Consider the following 25,047-nt stretch of genomic DNA (forward strand, 5'->3'; position numbering starts at 1 on the left):
TTAAGCCATTTTGCCACAACTTTGGAAGTATGCGTGGGGTCATTGTCCATTTGGAAGACCCAAGTTTTAACTTCCTGACTGATGTCTTGAGATGTTGCTTCAATATATTCACAATTTTCCATCCCCATGACGCCATCTATTTTGTGAAGTGAACCAATCCCTCCTGCAGCAAAGCACCCCCACAACATGATGCTGCCACACTGTGCTTCACGGTTGGGATGGTGTTCTTCAGCTTTGCATTATTTAAACCAAATTGAACATGTATCATTATTTATCTATTATATTACGTTAAAATGGAATGGTTCATTGTTCATTCAGTATTATTGTAATTGTCATTATTGCAAATATATATTTGTAATTTATATAAATTGGCCTATTTAATCGGTATTTGCTTTTTTTGGTCCTCCAATAATCAGTATCGGCGTTGAAAAAAATAATAATCGGTCAACCTCTAGTACGGTCACTGTGGGGACAACGTCGTCAATGCACTTACTAATGAAGCCAGTGACCAGAGATCAAATCAAACTTTATTGAACATATACACATGATTAGTAGATGTTATTTCAGGTGGAGTGAAATGCTTGTTTTTCTAGCTCCGCCACCCTTTTTCCTCCAAACATAACAATGGTCATTTTGGCCGAACAGTTCCATTTTTATTTCATCAGACCAGAGGACATTTCTCCAAAGAGTACAATCTTTGTCCCCATGTGCAGTTGCAAACTGTAGTCTGACTTTTGTTTATGGCGGTTTTGGAGCAGTGACTTCTTCCTTGCTGAGCGGCCTTTCAGGTTATGTTGATTTATAGGACTCGTTTTACTGTGGATATAGATGGTTTTGTACCTGTTTCCTCCAGCATCTTCACAAGGTCCTTTGCTGTTGTTCTGGTATTGATTTGCATTTTTTGCACCAAAGTACGTTCATCTCTAGGAGACAGAACGTGTCTCCTTCCTGAGCGCTATGATGGCTGCGTGGTCCCATGGTGTTCATACGTGCGTACTATTGTTTGTACAGATGAACGTGGTACCTTCAGGCATTTGGAAATTGCTCCCAAGGATGAACCAGACCTGTGGAGATCTACAATTTTCTTTCTGAGGTCGATTGATTTCTTGGTTGATTTATTTTGATTTTCCCATGATGACAAGCAAAGAGGCACTGAGTTTGACGGTAGGCTTTGAAGTACATCCACAGGTACACCTCCAATTGACTCAAATGATGTCAATTAGCTCATCAGAAGCTTCTACAGCTATGACATCATTTTCTGGAATTTTCCAAGCTGTTTAAAGGCACAGTCAACTTAGTGTATGTAAACTTCTGACCCACTGGAATTGTGATACTGTGAAATAATCTGTCTGTAACCAATTGTTGGAAGAATTACTTTTGTCATGCACAAAGTAGATGTCCTAACCGACTTACCAAAACTATAGTTTGTTAACAAGAAATTTGTGAAGGGGTTTGAAATACAAGTTTTAATGACTCCAACCTAAGTGTATGTAAACTTGTAGCTGTATTTATTTGAGAGGATTAAAGATAAAGATTTTGTTCGGGCACCAGGCAGGTATTAACCATGCTGAAAGGAAAATAGTAGAATAGAGAGAGTACCACTACCAGACCCACACACATCAGCAGAAGAGACTGCCTTGAGTGTAGCCTGTTTACTAGATAGCCAGTGTAGAGAAAAGAGAATACACACCCTATAAAACCCACATCACAGCACAGGGGTAACCCCACCAAGAATACCTCATACAATAATAATAATAATAATAAATGGCAGAGAAATTGAACAGCAACTTCATACAAGAAACAGAGGATTTGCAATAATATGTATTATCTTCCAGTGGAGGAGTGCAGGTGTTCTTAGACACAAAGGCCTTAAAAATGTCCACAATCTTCTCGGCCACATGTTATTAGTACACCCCACCTCAAGACAGTTCAAATAACAATACACCCAAATACTTCTGGCAGGGCAATAATAGTCCAGCTCTAATGAACTTCAATGGGAAGTGCATTTGAAAAATAGAAAGTCTGGTTGCAGGGTAAAGCACTGGAACAATAGCGGGAAGAGAGAGAGAAAGAGGAGAAGAGAGATCTTAGCTGTGGTCTTCAGGCTTGCCGGTGTACTGTCTGACCGTTCGATGGTTTGTTCGTCAAAGCTTCGCAATAATGTTGCTACTAATCCATGCGATCCATAACCGGCACGGTCTCAAACGATAACAACCACGACCTAGAACTGTCACACCGATGATTGAGTTAAATACTTTATAAACTACACACGCTGAAAATAAACCAAACTTCTGCAGCATAGCACACACAATCAAACTGCCGCGCCAACCAAGTGCTCCTCCCCACGAGCTGTCTTTATTTCCTCCTTCCTTACTGCTGATGTGCTCTTAACGTGGCAGCGCACGGTGAAGACTCTGTGCAGGATTTCGCCACAAACTTCCAACTTCAACTTTATGTATATAGTCTTAATTTATTTCTGCATAGATGTGAGTGGTGTTGGGTATATGTTGTGTAATTTGTTAGATATTACTTGTTAGATATAACTGCACTGGCGGAGCTAGAAGCACAAGCATTTCGCTACATCTGAAATAACATCTACTAATCATGTGTATGTGTCCAAGAAAGATTGATTTGATTTGACCTCTGTCACTGGCTTCATTAATAAGTGCATTGACGACGTTGTCCCCACAGTGACCGTACTAGAGATTGACCGATTCTGATTTTTTCTTTCAACGCTGATACTGATTATTGGAGGACCAAAAAAAGCAGATACCGATTAATCGGCCAATTATGTACATTTTTATATATATATTTGTCATAATGACAATTACAACAATACTGAATGAACAATGAACCCTTCTATTTTAACTTAATATAATACATACATAAAATATATTTAGTCTCAAATAAATAATGAAACATGTTCAATTTGGTTTAAATAATGCAAAATCACAGTGTTGGAGAAGAAAGTAAAAATGCAATATGTGCCATGTAAAAAAAAAAGCTAACGTTTAAGTTCCTTGCTCAGAACATATGAATGCTGATGGTTCAATATTCCCAGTTAAGAAGTTTTAGGTTGTAGTTATTATATGAATTATGACGCGTCGACTATTTCTCTCTATACCATTTGTATTTCATATACCTTTGACTATCGGATGTTCTTATATGCACTTTAGTATTGCCAGCCTAATCCCGGGAGTTGATAGGCTTGAAGTCATAAACAGCGCTGTGCCTCAGGCATTGCTAAGAGCTGCTGGAAAAACGCAGGAAAGTGCTGTTTGCATGAATGCATACGAGACTGCTGCTGCCTACCACCGCTCAGTCAGACTGCTCTATCAAATCATAGACTTAATGAACACACAGAAATACAAGCCTTTGGTCATTAATATGGTCAAATCCAGAAACTATAATTTTGAAAACAAAATGTTTATTCTTTCAGTGAAATACAGAACCATTCCGTATTTTATCTAACGGGTGGCAACCCTAAGTCTAAATATTGCTGTTACATTGCACAACCTTCAATGTTATGTAAAATTTCGGCAAATTAATTAGTCTGTTAAGAAGAAACACAGTTTGCAATGAGCCAGGCGGCCCAAACTGTTGCATATACCCTGACTCTGCTTGCATTGAACGCAAGAGGAGTGACACAATTTTCCTAGTTAATATTGCCTGCTAACATGCATTTATCTTAATTAAATATGCAGGTTTAAAAATATACTGCTGTGTATTGATTTTAATAAAGCCATTGATGTTTATGGTTAGGTACATTTGTGCAACGAATGTGCTTTCTCGTGAATGCGTTTTTGTTAATTAAATCATCAACCGTTTGGCAAAGTTGAAGTAGGCTGTGATTCGATACATTTAACAGGCACCGCATTGATTATATGCAACTCAGGACAAGCTAGTTAAACTAGTAATATCAACCATGTGTACTGTAGTTATGTGAAGATTGATTCGTTTTTTTTACAAGATAAGTTGAATGCTAGCTAGCAACTTATCTTGGCTCATTGCCGCCACAAGGTCCTTTTGACGCTGCAATCGCGTAACAGGTGGTCAGCCTGCCATGCAGTTTCCTCATGGATTGCAATGTAATCGGGCATAATCGGCGTCCAAAAAAGGCAGATTACCGGTTGTTATGAAATTGGACCTAATTAATTGGCCATGCCGATTAATCGGTCTACCTCTGGACCGTATGTACATATCCCAACCAGAAGCTATGGGTTACAGGCAACAACCACACCGAGCTAAAGACTAGAGCTGCTTTCAAGGAGCGGAACACTAATCCGGACGCTTAAGAAATCCCGCTATGCATTTACACCAACCATCAAATAGGCAAAGCTTCAATACAGGACTAAGGTTGAATTCTACTACACTGGCTCTGACGTTCGTCGGATGTGGCAGGGCTTGAAAACTATGACTCCAACACCATCATTAAGTTTGCTGACGACACAACAGTGGCAGGCGTCATCACCTACAACGATGAGGCACCCTATAGGGAGGAGGTCAGACAACAACCTCTCCCTCAATGTGTGCAAGACAAAGGAGCTGATCATGGACTACAGGAAAAGGTGGGCCAAACAGGCACCCATTAACATCGACGGGACTGAAGTGGAGCGGGTCGAGAGTTTCAGGTTCCTTGGTGTACACATCACCATCTAACTAACATGGTCCAAACACACCAAGACAGTTGTGAAGAGGGCACAACAACACATTTTTTGCCTTCAGGAGACTGAAAAGATTTGGCATGGGTCCCCAGATCCTCAAAGTTATACAACTGCACCATCGAGCATCCTGACTGATTGCATCACCGCCTGGTATGAAAACTGCTCGGAATTTGAGCGTAAGGCGCTACAGAGGGTAGTGCGTACGTCCCAGTACATCACTGGGGCCAATCTTCCTGACATCCAGGACCTACACTACTGTTAAAAAGTTTGGGGTCACTTAGAAATGTCCTTGCTTTTGAAAGAAAAACACTTTTTCATCCATTAAAATAATATCAAATTGATCAGAAATACAGTGTAGACATTGTTAATGATGTAAATTACTATTGTAGCTGGAAACGGCTGATTTTTTTTATTTTTTTTAATGGAATATCACATAGGAGTGATGGTTGCTGATAATGGGCCTCTGTACACCTGTGTTCCAATGGCACGTTGTGTTAGCTAATCCAAGTTTATCATTTTAAAAGGCTAATTGATCATTAGAAAACCCTTTTTCAATTATGTTAGCACAGCTGAAAACTGTTGTTCTGATTAAAGAAGCAATAAAACTGTCCTTCTTTAGACTAGTTGAGTGTCGGAAGCAACAGCATTTGTGGGTTCGATTACAGGCTCAAAATGGCCAGAAACAAATAACTTTCTTCTGAAACTCATCAGTCTATTCTTGTTCTGAGAAATGAAGGCTATTCCATGTGAGAATTTTCCAAGAAACTGAAGATCTCGTACAACGATGTGTACTACTCCCTTCACAGAACAGGGCAAACTGGCTTTAACCAGAATAGAAAGAGGATTGGGAGGCCCCAGTGCACAACTGAGCAAGAGGACAAGTACATTAGGGTGTCTAGTTTGAGAAACAGACATCTCACAAGTCCTCAACTGGCAGCTTCATTAAATAGTACGCGCAAAACACAAGTTTCAATGTCAACAATAAAGAGGCGACTCCGGGATGCTCAGTTCCTCTGTCCAGTGTCTGTGTTCTTTTGCCCATCTTAATCTTTTCTTTTTATTGGCCAGTCTGAGATATGGCTTTTTCATTGCAACTCAGCCTAGATGTCTAATGTTAACATAATTGGAGATAGTGATACACAGTGATATCAGCGACAACAGTCCTGTAGTTTTAATTTTTTTATTACAGTAAGGAGAGTTCACAAAGGCCTAAATAGTTTCTTTTCAGACAGCAATTCATATTGGATGACATCCCAATGTATCACATTGTAGGCTGCTGCTGGTCAGGAGCTCTGTGTGTGTGTGTGTTTATGATCTAGCCATGATTTCTGATTTAGCACTATTACGGTATGCAATTTTGCCCAGTTAGACAATGATCTAGTTTTACGTTTCCACCTTTTGATGTTTTTTCTGACACTGCTTCACAGTAGGTCTGTATACATCTGTACTAAGCCCTGTCTGGAATGTCCTGTCCTCACTAGAAAACCTGCATTGCAGCATTCTGAGCCTTACAAAAGTATCTTACTAATGGAGTCGATAGCTGAGCTTCTGTTGTAACTAATGGACCACAGTTATACAGATGGTTTATAGAAAACAAGATGATGAGCTCATGAACTGTTGTCTGCAAACTGGGGGGGGGGGGGATAATGGCTGAACTCCTCTGTCTGCTTAGAGAGCAAAGCAAAATATGGAGGATGTGTGGGTTCTTGTGTCTGGTGAGTGAGGCACAGAACTAAATAGTGATGGGCCATATCTCAGAGCAGTCGTCCCCAGGGTCGGAGCACTCTGTGTGGGCATCACTCAGAGAGATGCTCACCTCCTGAAGGGTGGTGGGTAGATACATGAGGACTGGAGGTGAAATCACAAATGTTTGTGTGTAGGTGTGTGTGTGTACTATGTGTAAATATTAACATTCTCCCTCCCGTTCTTCCAGGCCTGCCCATGACATCAGTCTGGAGGAGTTTGATGATGAGGATCTGTCTGAAATCACAGATGACTGTGGAATAGGACTCAACTACGACTCTGATCCATACGAGAAGGTGGAACACACATACGCATGCAAGCATACACATGCACACATACACAAACACACAGGCACATGCATACACCAATGTAATGTAGTGAAACAGCATGTCTGTAATTAATAACTTTTCTGGGGGCTATTCTGCTCTCATCAATAAATAGATTAGCTTGCAGACGGCTTCAAACTACTGTTGTGTAAACTAAAAGCTCCTCCTATAGTACAGATAGAAAACAAAGGTCTTCCTACAAATTTGAAGCAAAGCACCTTGGCTGTCAATCTGTTTGGGTTTCTTTGTGTGGCTGTGTGTGTCTCTGCCAACACATGATGCTCAGGGCTTTGATTGACAATTGCTGTGGGTGACAGAGAGATTGAATATGAGAGAGAGAGTGATCGACTCCCCGGTATAGCCATTGGATGTGATAACTTCCAATTTGTGTGTACTCGGCTCATCTCTTATATAAGCGGCAGTGTAACTTGCTGTTAATACCTGTGTTACCAGAGCTCATTACATTAGTGACCTTATACTAAGCTCAGTCCTGCCCTATCATTTCCATCCTATCAACATCAGTTCCAGCATCAGAGTAGAATATGAATGGTACTGTACTGTACTGTACTCAAATCCCCTCTTAGTGACCGAGCTCTGGAAATAATCCACAGACCTGTACTACTGGAGAAGCACTGGGTCTGCTTCCTCTCTCTCTATCTCTCTGTTTCCCTCTTTAATTATTTATCTGTCACCCCTCTCTCTCATTCCCTCTCTCTCATTCCCTCTCTCTCATTCCCTCTCTCATTCCCTCTCTATCTCTCTCCCCATTTTCACTCTCCCTCCCTCCCCCCTCTCTCTCTCCTGAGGGATGTGAATGTTTTATGTGGCTTTGAGCCATAGCTGCAGAAAAGGGTGAATAACCCAGTGCAGTTTGCTGCTATGCAGAGACAGTCCTCCCGCATCATTCCTTTCCACCTTCTCTCCTCCCTCCCTCTCTCTCTCCCCTCTCCCCTGACTGCTCATTCCTTCATTAGCTGCTTTGCAGAGCTCTGTTCAGAGAGATCCTACCTTCAACCCCCTTCTTTTTACCTCAATTCCTCCTCTTCCCCATAAGAGACATGTTTTTGTTTCTGCCTCATTAATCCCACAACAACAAAAAAACTGGGCAATTGAGTAATATTTTTTCAGTCACATGCAAAGTTCTTTCTACAAAGCAATTTGTCAGTGTGTAGAGACGACCCGGGCCTACAACCTCAGAAAGCAAGTTAAGGGAAACACTTTTATCCTTGCAATCAAATGCAGATCACCCAATGGAACAAACAGGCCCTGACTGCTCAGTCCACAGATGTGTGGGTGTATGCCAGAGACAGTGTCACTCTTTGTTATGTTACATCATCAAACCCACCCCCACCAAGTCGCCCAGCCCCAAAGGAACTAATCCTGCTGACTTCGGACTGACACTCTGGATTAAGAACAGAGCTGGAGAGTGGTGTGTGTGTGTGTGTGTGTGTGTGTGTGTGTGTGTGTGTGTGTGTGCATGTGTGTTTGTTTTATGTATTTGATTGGGTGTTTGTCATCAGCCCATTAAGCCTCTATCACACAGTTAAATGGTTTCTGTTTGTTTATACATGTGCCTGTATTTGTATGTGTGCTGTATGTGTGTGTGATAAAGCACTGAAATAATTTTGTAGAGGTCATCTTTTAGCACTTTCTTTGATCTTCAAGGCTGACAACCAATCAGAAAAGTAGGATTATCCCTCTGCCCAATCCCCATCTCTGATTAATAACCATTCATTGTTCACTTCCTAATCTGCATACCCCTTTCAAGATTAGGCTTGGCTCCCTTTGAGTTACACGCACACACACGCACACCATCATAAACTGACTTAAACTGATTATGTCCCGGAGCAGAGATATTAGTCTTCAATCATTGGATTTTTTTAATATACCAGAAAGGGCATTTCTTGGAGAGAAGATTTAAATGTTTAAAATGTGATAAGGTTTTTACAACCTAAGCCCATGCCTCCCTCCATACTATTGGTGTAAACTGCTGCAGTTACTAATATATTTTTTAAGATGACCCAGAATGCTTTGAGAAAGAGGAAAACCGATGTTTTCATGCGTGTAATTAAGTTTTTTGACTTGGTTGAACTGTAGTAAGCTGCGACACACACACACAGTACCAGTCAATAGTTTGGACACACCTACTCATTACAGGGTTTTTATAAATGTTTGCTTTATTTTGACTATTCTCTACATACATAGAATAGTAGTGAAGACATAAACTATGAAGTAACACATATGGAATCATGTAGTAACCAAAAAAGTGTTAAATCAAAATATATTTCAGATTCTTCAAAGTAGCCACCCTTTGCCTTGTTGAAAGCTTTGCACTGTTGGCATTCTCTCCATCAGGATCATGAGGTAGTCACCTGGAATGCCTTGTTAGAAGTTCATTTGTGGAATTTCTTTCCTTAATGCGTTTGAGCCAATCAGGTGTGTTGTGACAAGGTAGGGGGGTATACAGAAGATAGCCCTAGTCCACAATATGGCAAGAACAGCTCAAATAAGCAAAGAGAAACAACAGTCCCTCATTAATTTAAGACTAGGCCAGTCAATCTGGAAAACTTCAAGGACTTTTAAAGTTTCTTCAAGTGCAGTCGCAAAAACCGTCAAGCGCTATTATAAAACTGGCTCTCGTGAGGACCGCCACAGGAAAGGAAAACCTAGAGTTACCTCTGCTGCAGAGGATAAGTTCATTAGAGTTTCCAGCTTCAAAAATTGCAGCCCAAATAAATGCTTCACAGAGTTCAAGTAACAGACACATCTCAACATCAATTGTTCAGAGGAGACTCCGTGAACCAGGCCTTCATGGTCAAATTGCTGCAAAGAAACCATTAATAAAGGACACAAATAAGCAGAAGAGTTGCTTGGGCCAAGAAACATGAGTCCAAATTTGAGATTTTTGGTTCCAACCGCTGTCTCTATGTGAGACGCAGAGTAGGTGAACAGATGGATGATCTTTGCATTGTGTGGTTCTCACCATTAAGCATGGAGGAGGTGTGGGGGTGCATTGCCGGTGACACTGTCAGTGATTTATTTAGAATTCAAGGCACACTTAACCAGCATGGCTACCACAGCATTCTGCAGCGATACGCCATCCCATCTGGTTTGTGCTTAGTGGGACTATCATTTGTTTTTCAACAAGGCAATGACCCAACACACCTCCAGGCTGTGTAAGGGCTATTTGACCATGAAGGAGAGTGATGGAGGGCTGTATCATATGGCCTCCACAATCACCCAACCTCAACCCAATTGCGTTGGACTGCAGAGTGAAGGAAAAGCAGCCAACAAGTGCACAGCATTTGTGGGAATTCCTTCAAGACTGTTGGAAAAGCATTCCAGGTGAAGCTGGTTGAGAGAATACCAAGAGTGTGCAAAGCTGTCATCAAGGCAAAGGGTGGCTATATTTTGATTTGTTTAACACTTTTTTTGGTTACTACATGATTCCATGTGTTATTTCATAGTGTTGATGTATTCACTATTATTCTACAGTGTAGAAAATTGTAAAAATAAAGAAAAACCTTGTAATGAGTACATGTAGAGGTAATCTTTTGACTGTTAGGGTACACACACAAATAATCAACCTAGGAATGGTTCATTTCCCCATTACGCACAAAGAAGCAATTCCAATTCTGTTATTCCTAATGTTGACATTCTGAATATCATCATGATGATTTTTGCTGACTTTGGGCCTCCCACATGTCCTCACTGTCATTCCTATGCAGATGGTGAGGAGAGAACACTGGCCTATATTTCCCATAATGCTTCAGTGAAGAGAAAAGGGAGGTTAACTCCTGACTCGGACAGTTTCTGCATTTTCCCCTTCAGTCTCGTGACTTGTCTGTGTCTGGGAGTTAGATATGAGCTACAGACGAGCTCAAGAGATGAGCTATAAATGAGCATGAGTTGTCTTCCGTTCTCTGTTTGCCGGGAGTTAGATATGAGCTACAGACGAGCTCAAGAGATGAGCTATAAATGAGCATGAGTTGTCTTTCGTTCTCTGTTTGCCGTGTATAATGAATCTCAGTGAAAGCCTGGTTGGGTGGAAGCAAATGGTTTATTTCCCTGTTGGTATCTATCAATCTTTGGGAGTAGAACCAGAGAGAAATTATAAGAGGAATACAAAATGAATGAATGAAAGAGAGAGTGAGAGGAAGAATGAGAGAGGGCTGTCAGTATTTTGGGAGCAGACAGGATACTCAGTCCCTTGAGTCAGACTCGGGCATAAATCACTGAACTATCAGGTGAAGTGAGTCTCCCTCTCTACCTCTATCCTTTCTTTCACTCTCTCTTTCTCTCTCTTGCTCTCTCTCTAACAGTGATTAATGCCCCTGCACATATATATTATTCATAATATGCCATAGCAAAGGAGTAGTAGACAAATGGGGCCTGTGGGTCTGTGTGTCTCAGATACTCTTGTAGCTTTCTCCTTTACCGGCACTGTAACAAATTGCTGTAAATTTACAGAAAAAGTTAGCTACTGTAATTCTATATTACAGTACTAAAGAGCAATACATTATGGGGGCTCAATGTCATTCTGCTACACTTCTGTAATTTTACAATACAATTTTAAAGTAAATAACTTACCTGTTTTGCGTATATTTACAGAAGCATACTATGAAGTATGCTGCATTGTAGAAAAATGTTGTGGGCGGCAAAATGTCTCATTACCATATTTTGAGGCGTGCTTTGTAAGAGGCTATTTTTGGTGCACCCATTAGTGACAATGCTGTTCCCCACAGAATACAGTACCATACCATATTTTTTCCTGTAAATCTACAGTAATTAACTGGCTACTGTGCTGCCAGTAATTTTCTGTAATTCAGTATCATACTGTAACGAACAGGTAATTTCTTTTTTGCGAAGTTATAAAAAATATAAACTGAAATATTACATTTACAGTGCCTTGCGAAAGTATTTGGCCCCCTTGAACTTTGCGACCTTTTGCCACATTTCAGGCTTCAAACATAAAGATATAAAACTGTATTTTTTTTGTGAAGAATCAACAACAAGTGGGACACAATCATGAAGTGGAACGACATTTATTGGATATTTCAAACTTTTTTAACAAATCAAAAACTGAAAAATTGGGCGTGCAAAATTATTCAGCCCCCTTAAGTTAATACTTTGTAGCGCCACCTTTTGCTGCGATTACAGCTGTAAGTCGCTTGGGGTATGTCTCTATCAGTTTTGCACATCGAGAGACTGACATTTTTTCCCATTCCTCCTTGCAAAACAGCTCGAGCTCAGTGAGGTTGGATGGAGTGCATTTGTGAACAGCAGTTTTCAGTTCTTTCCACAGATTCTCGATTGGATTCAGGTCTGGACTTTGACTTGGCCATTCTAACACCTGGATATATTTATTTTTGAACCATTCCATTGTAGATTTTGCTTTATGTTTTGGATCATTGTCTTGTTGGAAGACAAATCTCCGTCCCAGTCTCAGGTCTTTTGCAGACTCCATCAGGTTTTCTTCCAGAATGGTCCTGTATTTGGCTCCATCCATCTTCCCATCAATTTTAACCATCTTCCCTGTCCCTGCTGAAGAAAAGCAGGCCCAAACCATGATGCTGCCACCACCATGTTTGACAGTGGGGATGGTGTGTTCAGGGTGATGAGCTGTGTTGCTTTTACGCCAAACATAACGTTTTGCATTGTTGCCAAAAAGTTCAATTTTGGTTTCATCTGACCAGAGCACCTTCTTCCACATGTTTGGTGTGTCTCCCAGGTGGCTTGTGGCAAACTTTAAACAACACTTTTTATGGATATCTTTAAGAAATGGCTTTCTTCTTGCCACTCTTCCATAAAGGCCAGATTTGTGCAATATATGACTGATTGTTGTCCTATGGACAGAGTCTCCCACCTCAGCTGTAGATCTCTGCAGTTCATCCAGAGTGATCATGGGCCTCTTGGCTGCATCTCTGATCAGTCTTCTCCTTGTATGAGCTGAAAGTTTAGAGGGACGGCCAGGTCTTGGTAGATTTGCAGTGGTCTGATACTCCTTCCATTTCAATATTATCGCTTGCACAGTGCTCCTTGGGATGTTTAAAGCTTGGGAAATATTTTTGTATCCAAATCCGGCTTTAAACTTCTTCACAACAGTATCTCGGACCTGCCTGGTGTGTTCCTTGTTCTTCATGATGCTTTCTGCGCTTTTAACGGACCTCTGAGACTATCACAGTGCAGGTGCATTTATACGGAGACTTGATTACACACAGGTGGATTGTATTTATCATCATTAGTCATTTAGGTCAACATTGGATCATTCAGAGATCCTCACTGAACTTCTGGAGAGAGTTTGCTGCACTGAAAGTAAAGGGGCTGAATAATTTTGCACGCCCAATTTTTCAGTTTTTGATTTGTTAAAAAAGTTTGAAATATCCAATAAATGTCATTCCACTTCATGATTGTGTCCCACTTGTTGTTGATTCTTCACAAAAAAATACAGTTTTATATCTTTATGTTTGAAGCCTGAAATGTGGCAAAAGGTCGCAAAGTTCAAGGGGGCCGAATACTTTCGCAAGGCACTGTACATAAGGGTTCAGTATCAAGGCACAAGGCGAGACCCAAATGCAGACACAGGTGGCAGATGGTTGGAGTCTTACAATGTTTATTAATCCAAAGGGGTAGGCAAGAGAATGGTCGTGGACAGGCAAAAAGGTCAAAACCAGATCAGAGTCCAGGAGGTACAGAGTGGCAGACAGGCTCGTGGTCAAGGCAGGCAGAATGGTCAGGCAGGCGGGTACAAAGTCCGGAAACAGGCAAGGGTCAAAACAGGGAGGACTAGAAAAAGGAGAATGCAAAAAGCCGGAGATCGGGAAAAACGCTGGTTGACTTGGAAACATACAAGACGAACTGGCACAAAGAGACAGGAAACACAGGGATAAATACACTGGGGAAAACAAGCGACACCTGGAGGGGGTGGAGACAATAACGAATACAGGTGAAATTGATCAGGGTGTGAAACTCAGATAATTTACTCAGTACTTTTGTTGAAGCACCTTTGGCAATGATTACAGCCTCAAGCTACAAGCTTGGCACAACTGTATTTGGGGAGTTTCCCCATTCTTCTCTGCAGATCCTCTCAAGCTCTGTCAGGTTGGATGAGGAGCATCACTGGACAGCTATTTTCAGGTCTTCAGAAATGTTCGATCCGGTTCAAGTCCGGACTCTGGCTGGGCCACTCAAGGACATTCAGAGACTTGTCCCCAAGCCACTCCTGCATTGTCTTGACTGTGTGCTTAGGGTCGTTGTCTTGTTGGAAGGTGAACCTTCACCCCAGGCTGAGGTCCTGAGTGCTCTGGACAGGTTTATCAAGGATCTCTCTGTACTTTGCGCCGTTCATCTTTCCCTCGATCTTGAATAGTCTCCCAGTCCATGCTCAGTTTGGCCAGGCGGCCAGCTCTAGGAAGAGTGTTGGTGGTTCCTAACTTCTTCCATTTAAGAATGATGGAGGCCACTGTGTTCTTGGGGACCTTTAATGCTGCAGAAATGTTTTTTGTATCCTTCCCCAGATCTGTGCCTCGACACAATCCTGTCTCAGAGCCCTACAGACAATCCCTTCAACCTCATGGCTTGGTTTTTGCTCTGACATGCACTGTCAACTATGGGACCTTATGTGTGCCTTTCCAGATCATGTCCAATCAATTGAATTTACCACATGTTTTAAAAACATCAAGGATGATATGGAAACAAGATGCACCTGAGCTCAATTTCGAGTCTCATAGCAAAGGGTGTGAATAGTTATGTAAATAAGCTATTTCAATTTTTTCCCATCCATTTTAGAATAAGGCTGTAGCGTAACAAAATGTGGAAAAAGTCAAGGGGTCTGAACACTTTCCGACTGCATTGTATAATTAGGGCATGGAGAGGAGCCATTAGTGTTATTAATCAATCACTAAATGGTATTGATAAACCAGGACCAATCATTATTAATCTATCTGTTTTTGGATTAACATAGATGTATTAGGAGTATGTGAGTTTGGTCTCCTGTTGTTGGATGTATATACAAGTAGAATGTAATAAACCGATAATGTGACACAAACACAGACAAATGTCACATTAACAAACAGTACAGCAACATTTTATCCCTCCTATCAATTAAATTCCTCTGGATATAATGGAGCTGGCTCCTATCGTTGAGACAGGGAGAGAGGGGAAACTCATTCAGTCAGCAGAAGGGTTGTGCTTCCGCCAGGATGGCTGCCTGGCCTGTAGAAGGGAGGGAATGTCAGCTCTGTCTGGACCAACATGGTGGGATGTCCTTGGGTACCTGAGAACTGGGGATTGATCCACAAACACACACTCATATTTATAGCTGTCCACTATCACCACTGCCACCAAGGAGCAGAATGTAGTCATTACATTCCTATTGATTTTTTGACGTTTAACTGTAGATAAATGATGTCGATGTTTAAATGTCCACTATGGAGTAATACTGTTATGAGTACATTACAATATTAATACACTACCAATACACAACACTATCAGTATGACTTTTTAAGATTAATAGATGATCTACCATTGTGATCACACGCAACATTTTTTCAATGCTAATAAAAAGCAATCGATCCATGTTTCTTGTACAGTAGGCTTTGTCATTTGACTTTCTCTGAGAAACTGTGCTGTACGTGTATCTTCTAGATTTCCCCTGGGTTCTAGATTGACGGTTGATTTTAGTTTCTCTGGTGTTAAGGTTTAGCAGGCGTTAGCAGTCCTGTGTGAAGAGGACAAGAAGGTGGGCTTTGATGCTGAGAGAGAGGAGGGAAAGAGAGACCGATGAGGAAAGTGCTGTGCTGTTCAAATGCAAAGTGGATAGCTAGAATATATTCAATCCAGTGTTCTCCCTGTCAAAAGCAATATAGTGTTGTGTTGATTGTAGTGAGTGATGTAACAACGTGTCTATTCACATTGTAGCGACTAAGACAATAAATAAAGATATCATCTATAATTATTGCCACCAACTTTTCACTTGGAGACTGTGATTAGGGCTCCCGGGTGGCGCAGCGGTCTAAGCCACTGCATCTTAGAGCTTGAGGTGTCACTACAGACACCCTGGTTCGATTCCAGGCTGTATCACAACTGGCTGTGATTGGGAGTCCCATAGGGCGGCACACAATAGGCCCAGTGTTGTCTGGGTTTTGCCAGACCTGACTTGCCTAGTTAAATAAAAGGTTAAAAAAAATACTTAATGGTACAGTGACTATTTCCCCATACTTTTTGCATGTACAAAGATATACAGTACAAAGATGTGCTGAGTGCTTTTAGCCTGGACAAAAGCACACACACACACACACACACACACACACACACACACACACACACACACACACACACACACACACACACACACACACACACACACACACACACATCTGAATCTAATTTAAATTGAATTTTACTGTAAAACAGCTGAAACCTGAGGCATCATCAATCTACCCCTCTCTCTCCTTTTCTCTCTGTCTCTTTCTCTACCCCTTCTAGACTTTGGAACAGAGTGGACAAGTCACCTGAGCCCCAGCCTACCGCAGTGCTTTGATGTGTGTTTGTGTGCTGATGGGATACTGCTGTGTTATATTCTTCTTGTAGGCTGCTCTGGGTTTAACTGTCCCACAGCTCTCTGAAAACTATTGTATATGAGCCCAGGAAGGTGACTCTGGGGTTGTTGCTTTTGTTCATACTAGCATTTGAGAATTTGCTGACAGCATTGCATTTCAGCCTCTCACAGTGTTAAAATATTGTTAAAGCAATCTCTGCCATACCACCAGTCACTCATTCTCTCCATCCCTTCATATCCTCCCTCTCTCTCTCTCTCTCTCTCTCTCTCTCTCTCTCTCTCTCTGTCAGGACTGTCTGATTCTGGAGAAGAGCGATATTCACCACCCGGTCTGCTCCTTCCAGGACGACTTCCAGGAGTTTGAGATGATCGATGACGAGGATGAGGAGGATGAAGAGGAGGTGGACCCTGATGCTCCACCCTCCCCCTCCGCTTCCCTTCCTCCTTCCCCTACCCTGGGCACTCTGAAGAGCCGGCCCACCACCCTTAACCTCACCACCACTCTCTCTCTCTCTCAGGACTCATTGAACAACAACAGCAGTCTTTCTCCAAAGAAGGGCAGCTGGCAGCACTCTCTACGCAAGCCCACCTCACAAGGTGAATACTGTGCTGTCTTATTACTTACCAATAATAAACCACTACCAACACCTAGCAGCTTATTTCCTCTCAAATACCCTAGCTTTCTAAGGAAAAGGTTTTCTACAAATGTTTGTATGATAATTTATCTACCTAGTATTGTCTATTTATGCTGTGTCTTTAAATGTTACTGTAAGCTGTTGTCCTTTGCGTGCAGGCCGTCTGTCTCCAACCCACTCATGTCTGGAAGATGGGAGCCACGTGACAGGCCAGTGCCCTTCCCAAACAGCCCCCCAGGCCCCAGCGTCCCAGAGCAAAGGTACCCCCCCAAAACAAAATGGCCGCCCTCCAGAAGTCATCCCCCATAAACATGTAGTCGTGTAGTCGTCCTGTCCTCACTGGCCAGAGCTATAGATATAGACTTTGGCAAACATAGTTTGGGATTCTAAAGAATGGGCTCCATTTTGACACCAAACGTTCCAAGTCCAATTGGTGAGAATTAATTTGTTATTGTGTGTTTGGGCCCAACACATAGCATAGTTTAGATAGGTCTGTTTATCTACTGCTCTCATCACTGCCATCCCTACTCTGGTGACTTCTGGTTTAAAGTGGCTATTGCAATAATGTTCTCATGATCAATTCTAATCTCTCTTTTCTTCTCTGCATTCTCATCTCCCTCAACCTCTATCATCTCTCTTCATTTTATCTCTACTTGTTCTGTTCTCTCTCTATCCCCTCTCCTCTCCCTCTCCAACAGGCTCCTTTGGTCAACACAAGTCTCACCTGGGCTCTGACGAGGTCATTAACTCCTCAGCCGACCCTTCAACTCTGACCTCCAGAGTTTCATCCCTGGATGACCACTCCCAGTGCTCTGACACCGAGGTCGACCACGACCTCAACAACACTGACCACAACCACAAACGTTCACGGTCCTGCATGTCCACCCAGCGACGTCCCACCGACACCTACACGGTCACTACTGAGTCAGGCCTGGACCGGGAACTGGAAAACGATCCAGACGGGACCAGCCGATGCCTGTCCTCCACTGCTCCCATTGGGGGGAATGACGGAGCTGACACCCCTCTGTCGGGTGAGGAGCTGGAAAAAGATTTTGACGTAGAGTTCATGTGTAAGGAGACCTATGACATGGCGTGTAAGGAGAACCAGAGCTCAGTCTACGTTGAGTTCCCCTCCATCGAGCCCTGTGAGCTGGCTTTTTTCTCCAGCTATATGCCATCAAGCCGCTCTGATGTTCTCGACCAATCCGGAAACACTGACCAGAGCGAGCTTCCAGCTACAGCCAATGAGGCGGCCAATGACTCCACCTCTCCGTCCTCGGACCCTGGCATTGCTGACATGAATGCCAAGCGGTGCTACGCCACCTCAGACCAAGAGCATGACCTGAGCTCTCCCGGGTCAGAATCAGACATTGAGGGGGAGCTGGAGGCAGCGTTTGCCTGCGGAGGACCCCTGGTCTCCAATATGATCTCCTCCATCTCAGAGACAGAGCTGGACATGACCAGTGATGACAGTAGTAGTGGACGCTCCTCCCACCTCACCAACTCCATCGAGGAGGCCAGTTCACCCACCTCCGACCAGGAACTGGGCCCTGACAACGAGTTAGAACAGGACAGCAGCATTGTGGGAATGAAGGTATCGCACCTCCTTGGCCACCTAGACCCCATCAAAGTGGGCTCACCCTTACCCTCACCTTCACCACTACCCTCCCCCCGCCTAGCCACCCCCCCACCTGCTGACTCCCCCATCCTGCCCCCAGAGCCCTATGATGACGACCAGGCTCTGATGGGCCTACAGAGTGTAGATGATTATGATGAATTGCCCTATGAGCACCAGGCTGACCCAGATGAGGCCCTGCCCCCACCCCCACGCTGTGAGGAGGACAGAAGGTCCAAACAGATGGTACTCCAGATAGAACCCGACCACAGCCTGGAGAGCTTCAAACACTCCTTCTACCTGCCAGTGGGACCCAGACTCATACCCACTCATGCTGACGACTACGACGGTAACAGTGAGGGAGAGTCAGAGTCGGAGAGCGAGGACGAGCTGAGCGAGAATTCAGACTCACCCTGGTTGCTTAACAACCTGGTGAACAAGATGATCTTGGAGGGGTCTTATCCAATTAGCTGTCCCGAGGACTGTTTCAAGAGGTCAGTGTCCGTCTCGGACACCATCTCACCCTCCTCAGACATCGAGCCAGTCACGTTCACCGACGCTGCGGGTGAAAGAATGCTGAAATCTGGGACGAAGGAATCGAAGGATAAAAAAGGGAAGGGTCTGAGGAAGGAGTGGAAGGAGAGAGAGAAGATGGAGAAGAGTGCAGAGCTGCCCAAATGGAATACAGGGAAAGCCAACGATAGATTTGGCCCCTGTCTGTACAAGAGCAATCCCACAGCTGACACCATCAGACCGGTGATCGTGGAGCGCTATGGCAACAGGGTAACCACAAACAACAATCACACTCAGGACTCTGAGAAAGAAATCACCAGCCCTAAATCAGGCAAAAACACCAAGAGGCAGGATGAAGAAGATGACGATACTGTGGAGCCCGATAACGACCTGATGATGCTGGAGGGTACGGAGGAGCTGGACTCTCCCATTCTGAGTGAGAGCGTGGCGATTGACAAGGACGAGGGCCGCGAGACAGAGGCCAAGCCCAACGGACACTCTACGGCCTCCCTGGAACGCATCAACACTGTCAAACACAGCATGACCCTGGATATCCCCACGGCCCAGACCAACCGATGCTTCAGCCTCACCTACTCCACTGACAATGATGAGGAAGAGGAAGAGGGAGACTCCTCCCCATTCCTGAGCTGCCTGAGGAAGCAGTCATCCTACGGTGGCAGCCACCAGTACCTGGATAGCTCTCCGCCCATCGACGAGAGTGTCCGGGACCTCACCCTATTGGAGCAGGAACGCACCCTGTGTGAGAGAGACCTCCCTCTGCGGTCCCAGCCGGATGACGACGGTCTGGCATACGACTCCATGAAGTACACTCTGGTGGTGGATGAGAACACTACACTGGAGCTGGTCAGCCTAAGGAGGTACTTACATGGAGAAAGGGCCCATCTTTGTTGTGGAAGGGTTTAGTTGAATTTTATTCTATTGGCAATTTAAAAGTCATTTACATCAAGTTGTTTAATTACTCCTGTTTAGTCAGTGCTGTCACAACAGTCGCAAGCTGATTTATCAGGAGTCAACTTTATAGTGCATTATGGATGCTTTTATATTGTCTTCTTCTATTAAGCTATTATGACTAACCTGTGTGAACCGTGCCCTTCCCAGATGCACCTCTGTGCTGAGTGATGACAGTGAGCTGTCTACACTGTGTGATGAGGACCCTCTGGGGACGGGGGAGGTGGGGTACTTCCGGGGGAACGGAGGGGTGCGGCCAGAACTCCTCAGCTCGTCAGAAGACTCCTCACCTGAGGCTGACATGCACTTCTCCAAGAAGTTCCTCAACGTATTTGTCAACAGCACCTCACGATCCTCTAGTAAGTATCCTACACTTAAAGATACAGGTTCCAGTTGGAACCAAATAAGGTTATTCAGAGTGATGCTATAGGGGAACCATTTTAGGTTATTTGAACAAACTTTAAATGGGATGGTTATTTGAAGACCCATAGAAAAATCAAGAGCGCCAAAAAACAATTTTTGATTCCAAAAGGAACTATCATAAAAGGTTCTACAAAAATAAGTTTATGGCTCTTTGTGGAACTGCGTTGATAGAGGTTTTATTTTGGGTGGGGTTTTTTTACGCTGTGTTTAGGCTTATTTGCATATTTCACGTATGCCTTTTGAGTACATTTTTGAGTTATCAGTACCACCCATGACTGTGCTTACTAGTGACTGAGACGTGGTTGTTGTATTCTTTCATGTTCAGGCCTGTACCAAGTTAGATCCCAACTGAATATGTCTCATTTACTGAGTCCAGAGTGTTCATGTTAGCTCTCCCAAGCTGTAGCATGATAAAAGATCTCGTCTACATAATTAAGGATCTATTACAAATGGAAAGAAGAAGAATTTCATCGTAATGAGTTATTTTGACCGATGCAGTTATAATTAATTTAGATGTTATTCAGAGAGGTCCTATGGGTTATATTAATGTCCCTCCCAACGTGTGTATCAGTGATCTCACTGTTTGTGTTTACCTGTACAGGTACAGAGTCATTTGGGCTGTTCTCCTGTGCCATCAACGGAGAGGAGAGGGACCAGACACACAGGGCTGTATACAGGTGAGTCATAGCATTCAGAACATCATTTACAGACATACCATACCGTGTTATATAAACAGAGAGCAACACAACAAGCAATCTGAAATCATGATCAGAGAAAAAACTGTAATTATTGTAACGTTATCATTTCAAGAGAGTATGTTATAATCTCTTATCTGTTTGACTCTTTGTTCTTAGTCCCACACATGCACTATGGATTGTAGGTGATATGGGATAAAGGATGGTTGTGTGCAGTAGGAGACGTGACTGTGGTGAATCACTAGTGGTCTGGAGAGAGGGAGGGAAGAAGAGATGGAGGGAGGAAGAGAGGAAAGGAGAGAGTGAGAGGGGGGCAGGTGTCATGGCCCTAGTGAAATTGCAGGGGGAACAGCTATACACACACCAGGCTGCCACCACCTGGGCCTCACTGTGTGTGTGTGTGTGTGTGTGTGTGTGTGTGTGTGTGTGTGTGTGTGTGTGTGTGTGTGTGTGTGTGCTCACTGTTTCCCCTTTCCTCAGTAACTGAATCATTCCTCTCTCCCTAACCTTTATAAAACCTAAATCATTCAGCACTTCCCCTCCCCCTTCCTACCACCCTCCCTCTTCTCTCCCCTCCTCCCTCCATCCCTAAATGTGTCTCTGCTGTTTCTTCAGCTAACAGCCTCTCCTCGGGGAGTCACCTGATACCCAGACAGATGCTGCTTCCTCCTCACTAAAACCAAGTCATGTGTGTGTATCTATACCCTCTGTCTCCTGCCTCCTACAGGTTTATCCCTAGACATGTTGATGAGTTGGAGCTGGATGTGGACGACCCTCTGTATGTCGAGGAGGAGGAGGATGACTACTGGTACAGAGGCTACAACATGCGGACGGGAGAGATGGGCATATTCCCTGCCTTCTATGCCCATGAGGTCATAGGGCAGTTCAAGGAGATAATGGGTGAGTGATAGAGAGACATAAACGTTACGTTCATGTCCGGTAGGAGCACAGTTTTACTGGAAAGTTCCCTTTCTATACAGAGTATGTCATCACTGGAGACACATAACCTGGATGTCAATAAGATAAAATAGACGGTACGTAAATGCCTCCAGTCTGATGTCACCTCCTGTGTGTGTACTTCCGGTAGGAGTGAAGAGGAACCCAGCCTGGATGGACAGTTTCAGCGTTCAGTTCCTGGGTTCTGTGGAGGTGCCCTATCACCAAGGCAATGGTATCCTCTGTGCCGCCATGCAGAAGGTAAACAGGAAATGCACCACTCTGGGTTGGGTAAACTAACAGGTCATAGAGTGCTCAATAGTCTGAAACAGTGTTCAATTAACAAAGTTGATCTGTATCGAACTCTCTCTTTGTCAGATTGCGATAGCGCGGAAGCGGACGGTCCATGTGAGACCCCCCTCTCTGTGTGAGCTGGAGATTAGTTTACAAGGGGTTAAACTGGTGATGAGCCTGGAGGACGAATATGACACTGTGGATGAGGTGAGAGATATGGGGAGGTGTAAGTGATGGTAAGAGACGAGTGTAAACTGGGACTGTTACGCACGCCTCTATGAAGAGGGAACGCAACTCCCTGCTACAACTCAACTCCCCGTGAAGTGAAGGAGGTATGGGACTGTAGGTGCGAGTAAGGATGACAAAAGGCAGAGATTTTACCGTTTAATAGGAATTTATTCCTTCACACGGTAATATGGGGAAAAGGGTCTGGACGGAACCAAAGCAAAGAAAGTAAATTAGCCATGGAGTCGACCAATCAGCTGCTTGGGGGATTTCAGGAAGCCATCCTGAAACACACACATAACAAACCACAACACAGAAACTGGGGACGTAACAGGGACATATATGTTTTTGGCAGAGACTCTTAAGCGACTGTAGTGCAATCAAAAGGATGCTGAAACTACCACATAATATGAGCATCTCTCTCCCCCCTCCCTTTCTCTCTCCAGTTTGACAGATGTAGTCACTTCTTCCAGATGAAGAACATCTCTTTCTGTGGATGCCACCCCAAAAACAATTGGTATGAAAGTTAATGTTGAGGATACATTTCATTAGACAATAAAACACCAAAGAATAAAGGTAGAACATTCAACTTTATTTGTTTATACTTAACCCCCTCTCTCACTCCTCAGCTACTTTGGCTTCATCACTAAACACCCCATGCTGAACAGGTTCGCCTGCCACGTCTTTGTCTCCCAGGAGTCAATGCGGCGTGTGGCCGAGAGTGTTGGGTGAGTCACACACAGTACTTCAGTCTCCCTTTCACACACCCATCTCTGCTATAGGACACACTTTGGAGTATGATTCTCAATCCCCTTTAAGCTGTGCTTGTAAACCTAGGCATGTAGAGCCTCTCCACAGCACTGTTTGTTTTATTGAAGTCGCAGTAAGGCATTGGCTGTGCCCCCGTAGTGATGACCAAAAAATATGCATAATCATGTTTGTCTATACTGAACAAAAATATAAACGCAACATGTTAACTGTGTGTCCCATGTTTCATGAGCTGAAATAAAAGATCACATACGCACAAAAGCATATTTTTCTCATATTCTGTGCACAAATGTGTTTATATCCCTGTTTATGAGCATTTCTCCTTTCCCAAGATAATCCATCCACCTGATAGGTGTAGCATATTAAGAAGCTGATTAAACAGCATGGTCATTACACAGGTGCACTTTGTGCTGGGGACAATAAAAAGCCACTCTAAAACGTGCAGTTTTGTCACGTGCAATTGGCATGCTCACTGCAGGAATGTCCACGAGCTGTTGTCAGGGAATTGAATGTTAATTTCTCTACCATACGCCACCTCCAACATTGTTTTCGAGAATTTGGCAGTACTCCCAACCGGCTTCACAACCGCAGACCATGTGTAACCACCCCAGCCCAGGACCTCCACTTCCGGCCTCTTCACCTGCGGGTTCATCTGAGACTATCAGCTGATGAAACTGAGTATTTCTGTCTGTGATAAAGCCCTTTTGTGGGGAAAAACTCATTCTGATTCGCTGGGCCAGTCATGTAAAGTCCATAGATTAGGGTTTAATTAATTTATTTAAATGGACTGATTTCCTTAAATGAACTGTAACTCAGTAAAATCATTGAAATTGTTGCATGTTGCATTGTATGTTTGTGTTCAGTATACATTAACGAACACATTCCTCTGAACTGTACATTTTTTGCGTAATTTGTTTTTTAAAGTTAGGATTACTTACATGTGTTTCCATCCCAGTATTTTTGCCAGCCATCTTCTTGAAGAAACTTTAGACCCTTGGGTTGCAGTTTTGGGAGTTTTGACAACCACGCGAAAAGAAGTCTGCATGTCAATTTACTTAGTGTGGAGGGCCAACTAGAATACTGAAAAGGCACTACCCTTCATTCAGAGTTGAATTGGAAGACCCCTCTGACTCGATGTGGCTTGCGGGATAGTGCAAAACAGAGAGGCAGTGCTAGGGGGGGGGTGTAGTGTATTAGGGTTGAACCTAACAATGCTTTAGCACTGCTTTATCTCCCAATCTCGGTCATTACTGCTTATATGACAAACTGTTATACTGTGGTCTGAATAAGAATGTTGGAAACCATAGACTACTATACCTATAGTATCAAGCCCTTTAGTTCAGCTGGCATGCTGGAGAGGAGAAGAAGTCATTACAAAGTATTGAGTAATGAGACAGAGACAGAGAGAGGGAGGGAGTGTGTGTGTGAGCTGGGGTTTATAATGTCTGTAGTTCCTGTCCTGTCTTGTCTGAATCAGGCAAATTGGGTTTGAATTATTAAAGATGGCCATGGTTCAAGGTCGACACAGCAAAGCAGAGGGCAGAGCAGGACGGTATGGGCTGGGGAGTCAGGGTTAGTGGACAGAAAGGCTTCAGACATTAATTAATGGTATGGGTAAATGTTTACTAAGCTGATGCTCATCTTGGGCTAGAACCATGATGTGAGTCTGGCTGAGACATTAT

At 43.5% G+C, this 25,047-nt stretch overlaps 1 protein-coding gene across 3 annotated transcripts in view; it reads left to right on the top strand.

The window, feature by feature from the left end:
* The window catches only part of LOC139406084 (mitogen-activated protein kinase 8 interacting protein 2), a 54,783-nt gene that overhangs the window by 24,788 nt on the left and 4,948 nt on the right, over window positions 1-25,047 (top strand). For 2 of the 3 annotated variants that reach the window (XR_011633935.1, XM_071148554.1), the window contains exons 2-12: window positions 6,598-6,703; window positions 16,583-16,889; window positions 17,086-17,187; window positions 17,626-19,933; window positions 20,175-20,383; window positions 21,049-21,124; window positions 21,870-22,042; window positions 22,230-22,339; window positions 22,457-22,579; window positions 23,044-23,114; window positions 23,227-23,325. Coding sequence is in view for 2 of the 3 variants with exons in the window: in XM_071148554.1 (XP_071004655.1) it covers window positions 6,598-6,703; window positions 16,583-16,889; window positions 17,086-17,187; window positions 17,626-19,933; window positions 20,175-20,383; window positions 21,049-21,124; window positions 21,870-22,042; window positions 22,230-22,339; window positions 22,457-22,579; window positions 23,044-23,114; window positions 23,227-23,325 (3,684 nt within the window). In the remaining variant the exon portion in view is untranslated. The remainder of the gene's footprint in view (window positions 1-6,597; window positions 6,704-16,582; window positions 16,890-17,085; window positions 17,188-17,625; window positions 19,934-20,174; window positions 20,384-21,048; window positions 21,125-21,869; window positions 22,043-22,229; window positions 22,340-22,456; window positions 22,580-23,043; window positions 23,115-23,226; window positions 23,326-25,047) is intronic. The other variant, XM_071148565.1, reaches the window with a different exon arrangement.

The sequence above is a fragment of the Oncorhynchus clarkii genome, chromosome 1 (genome assembly GCF_045791955.1).
Source record: "Oncorhynchus clarkii lewisi isolate Uvic-CL-2024 chromosome 1, UVic_Ocla_1.0, whole genome shotgun sequence".
Classification (NCBI taxonomy): domain Eukaryota; kingdom Metazoa; phylum Chordata; class Actinopteri; order Salmoniformes; family Salmonidae; genus Oncorhynchus; species Oncorhynchus clarkii.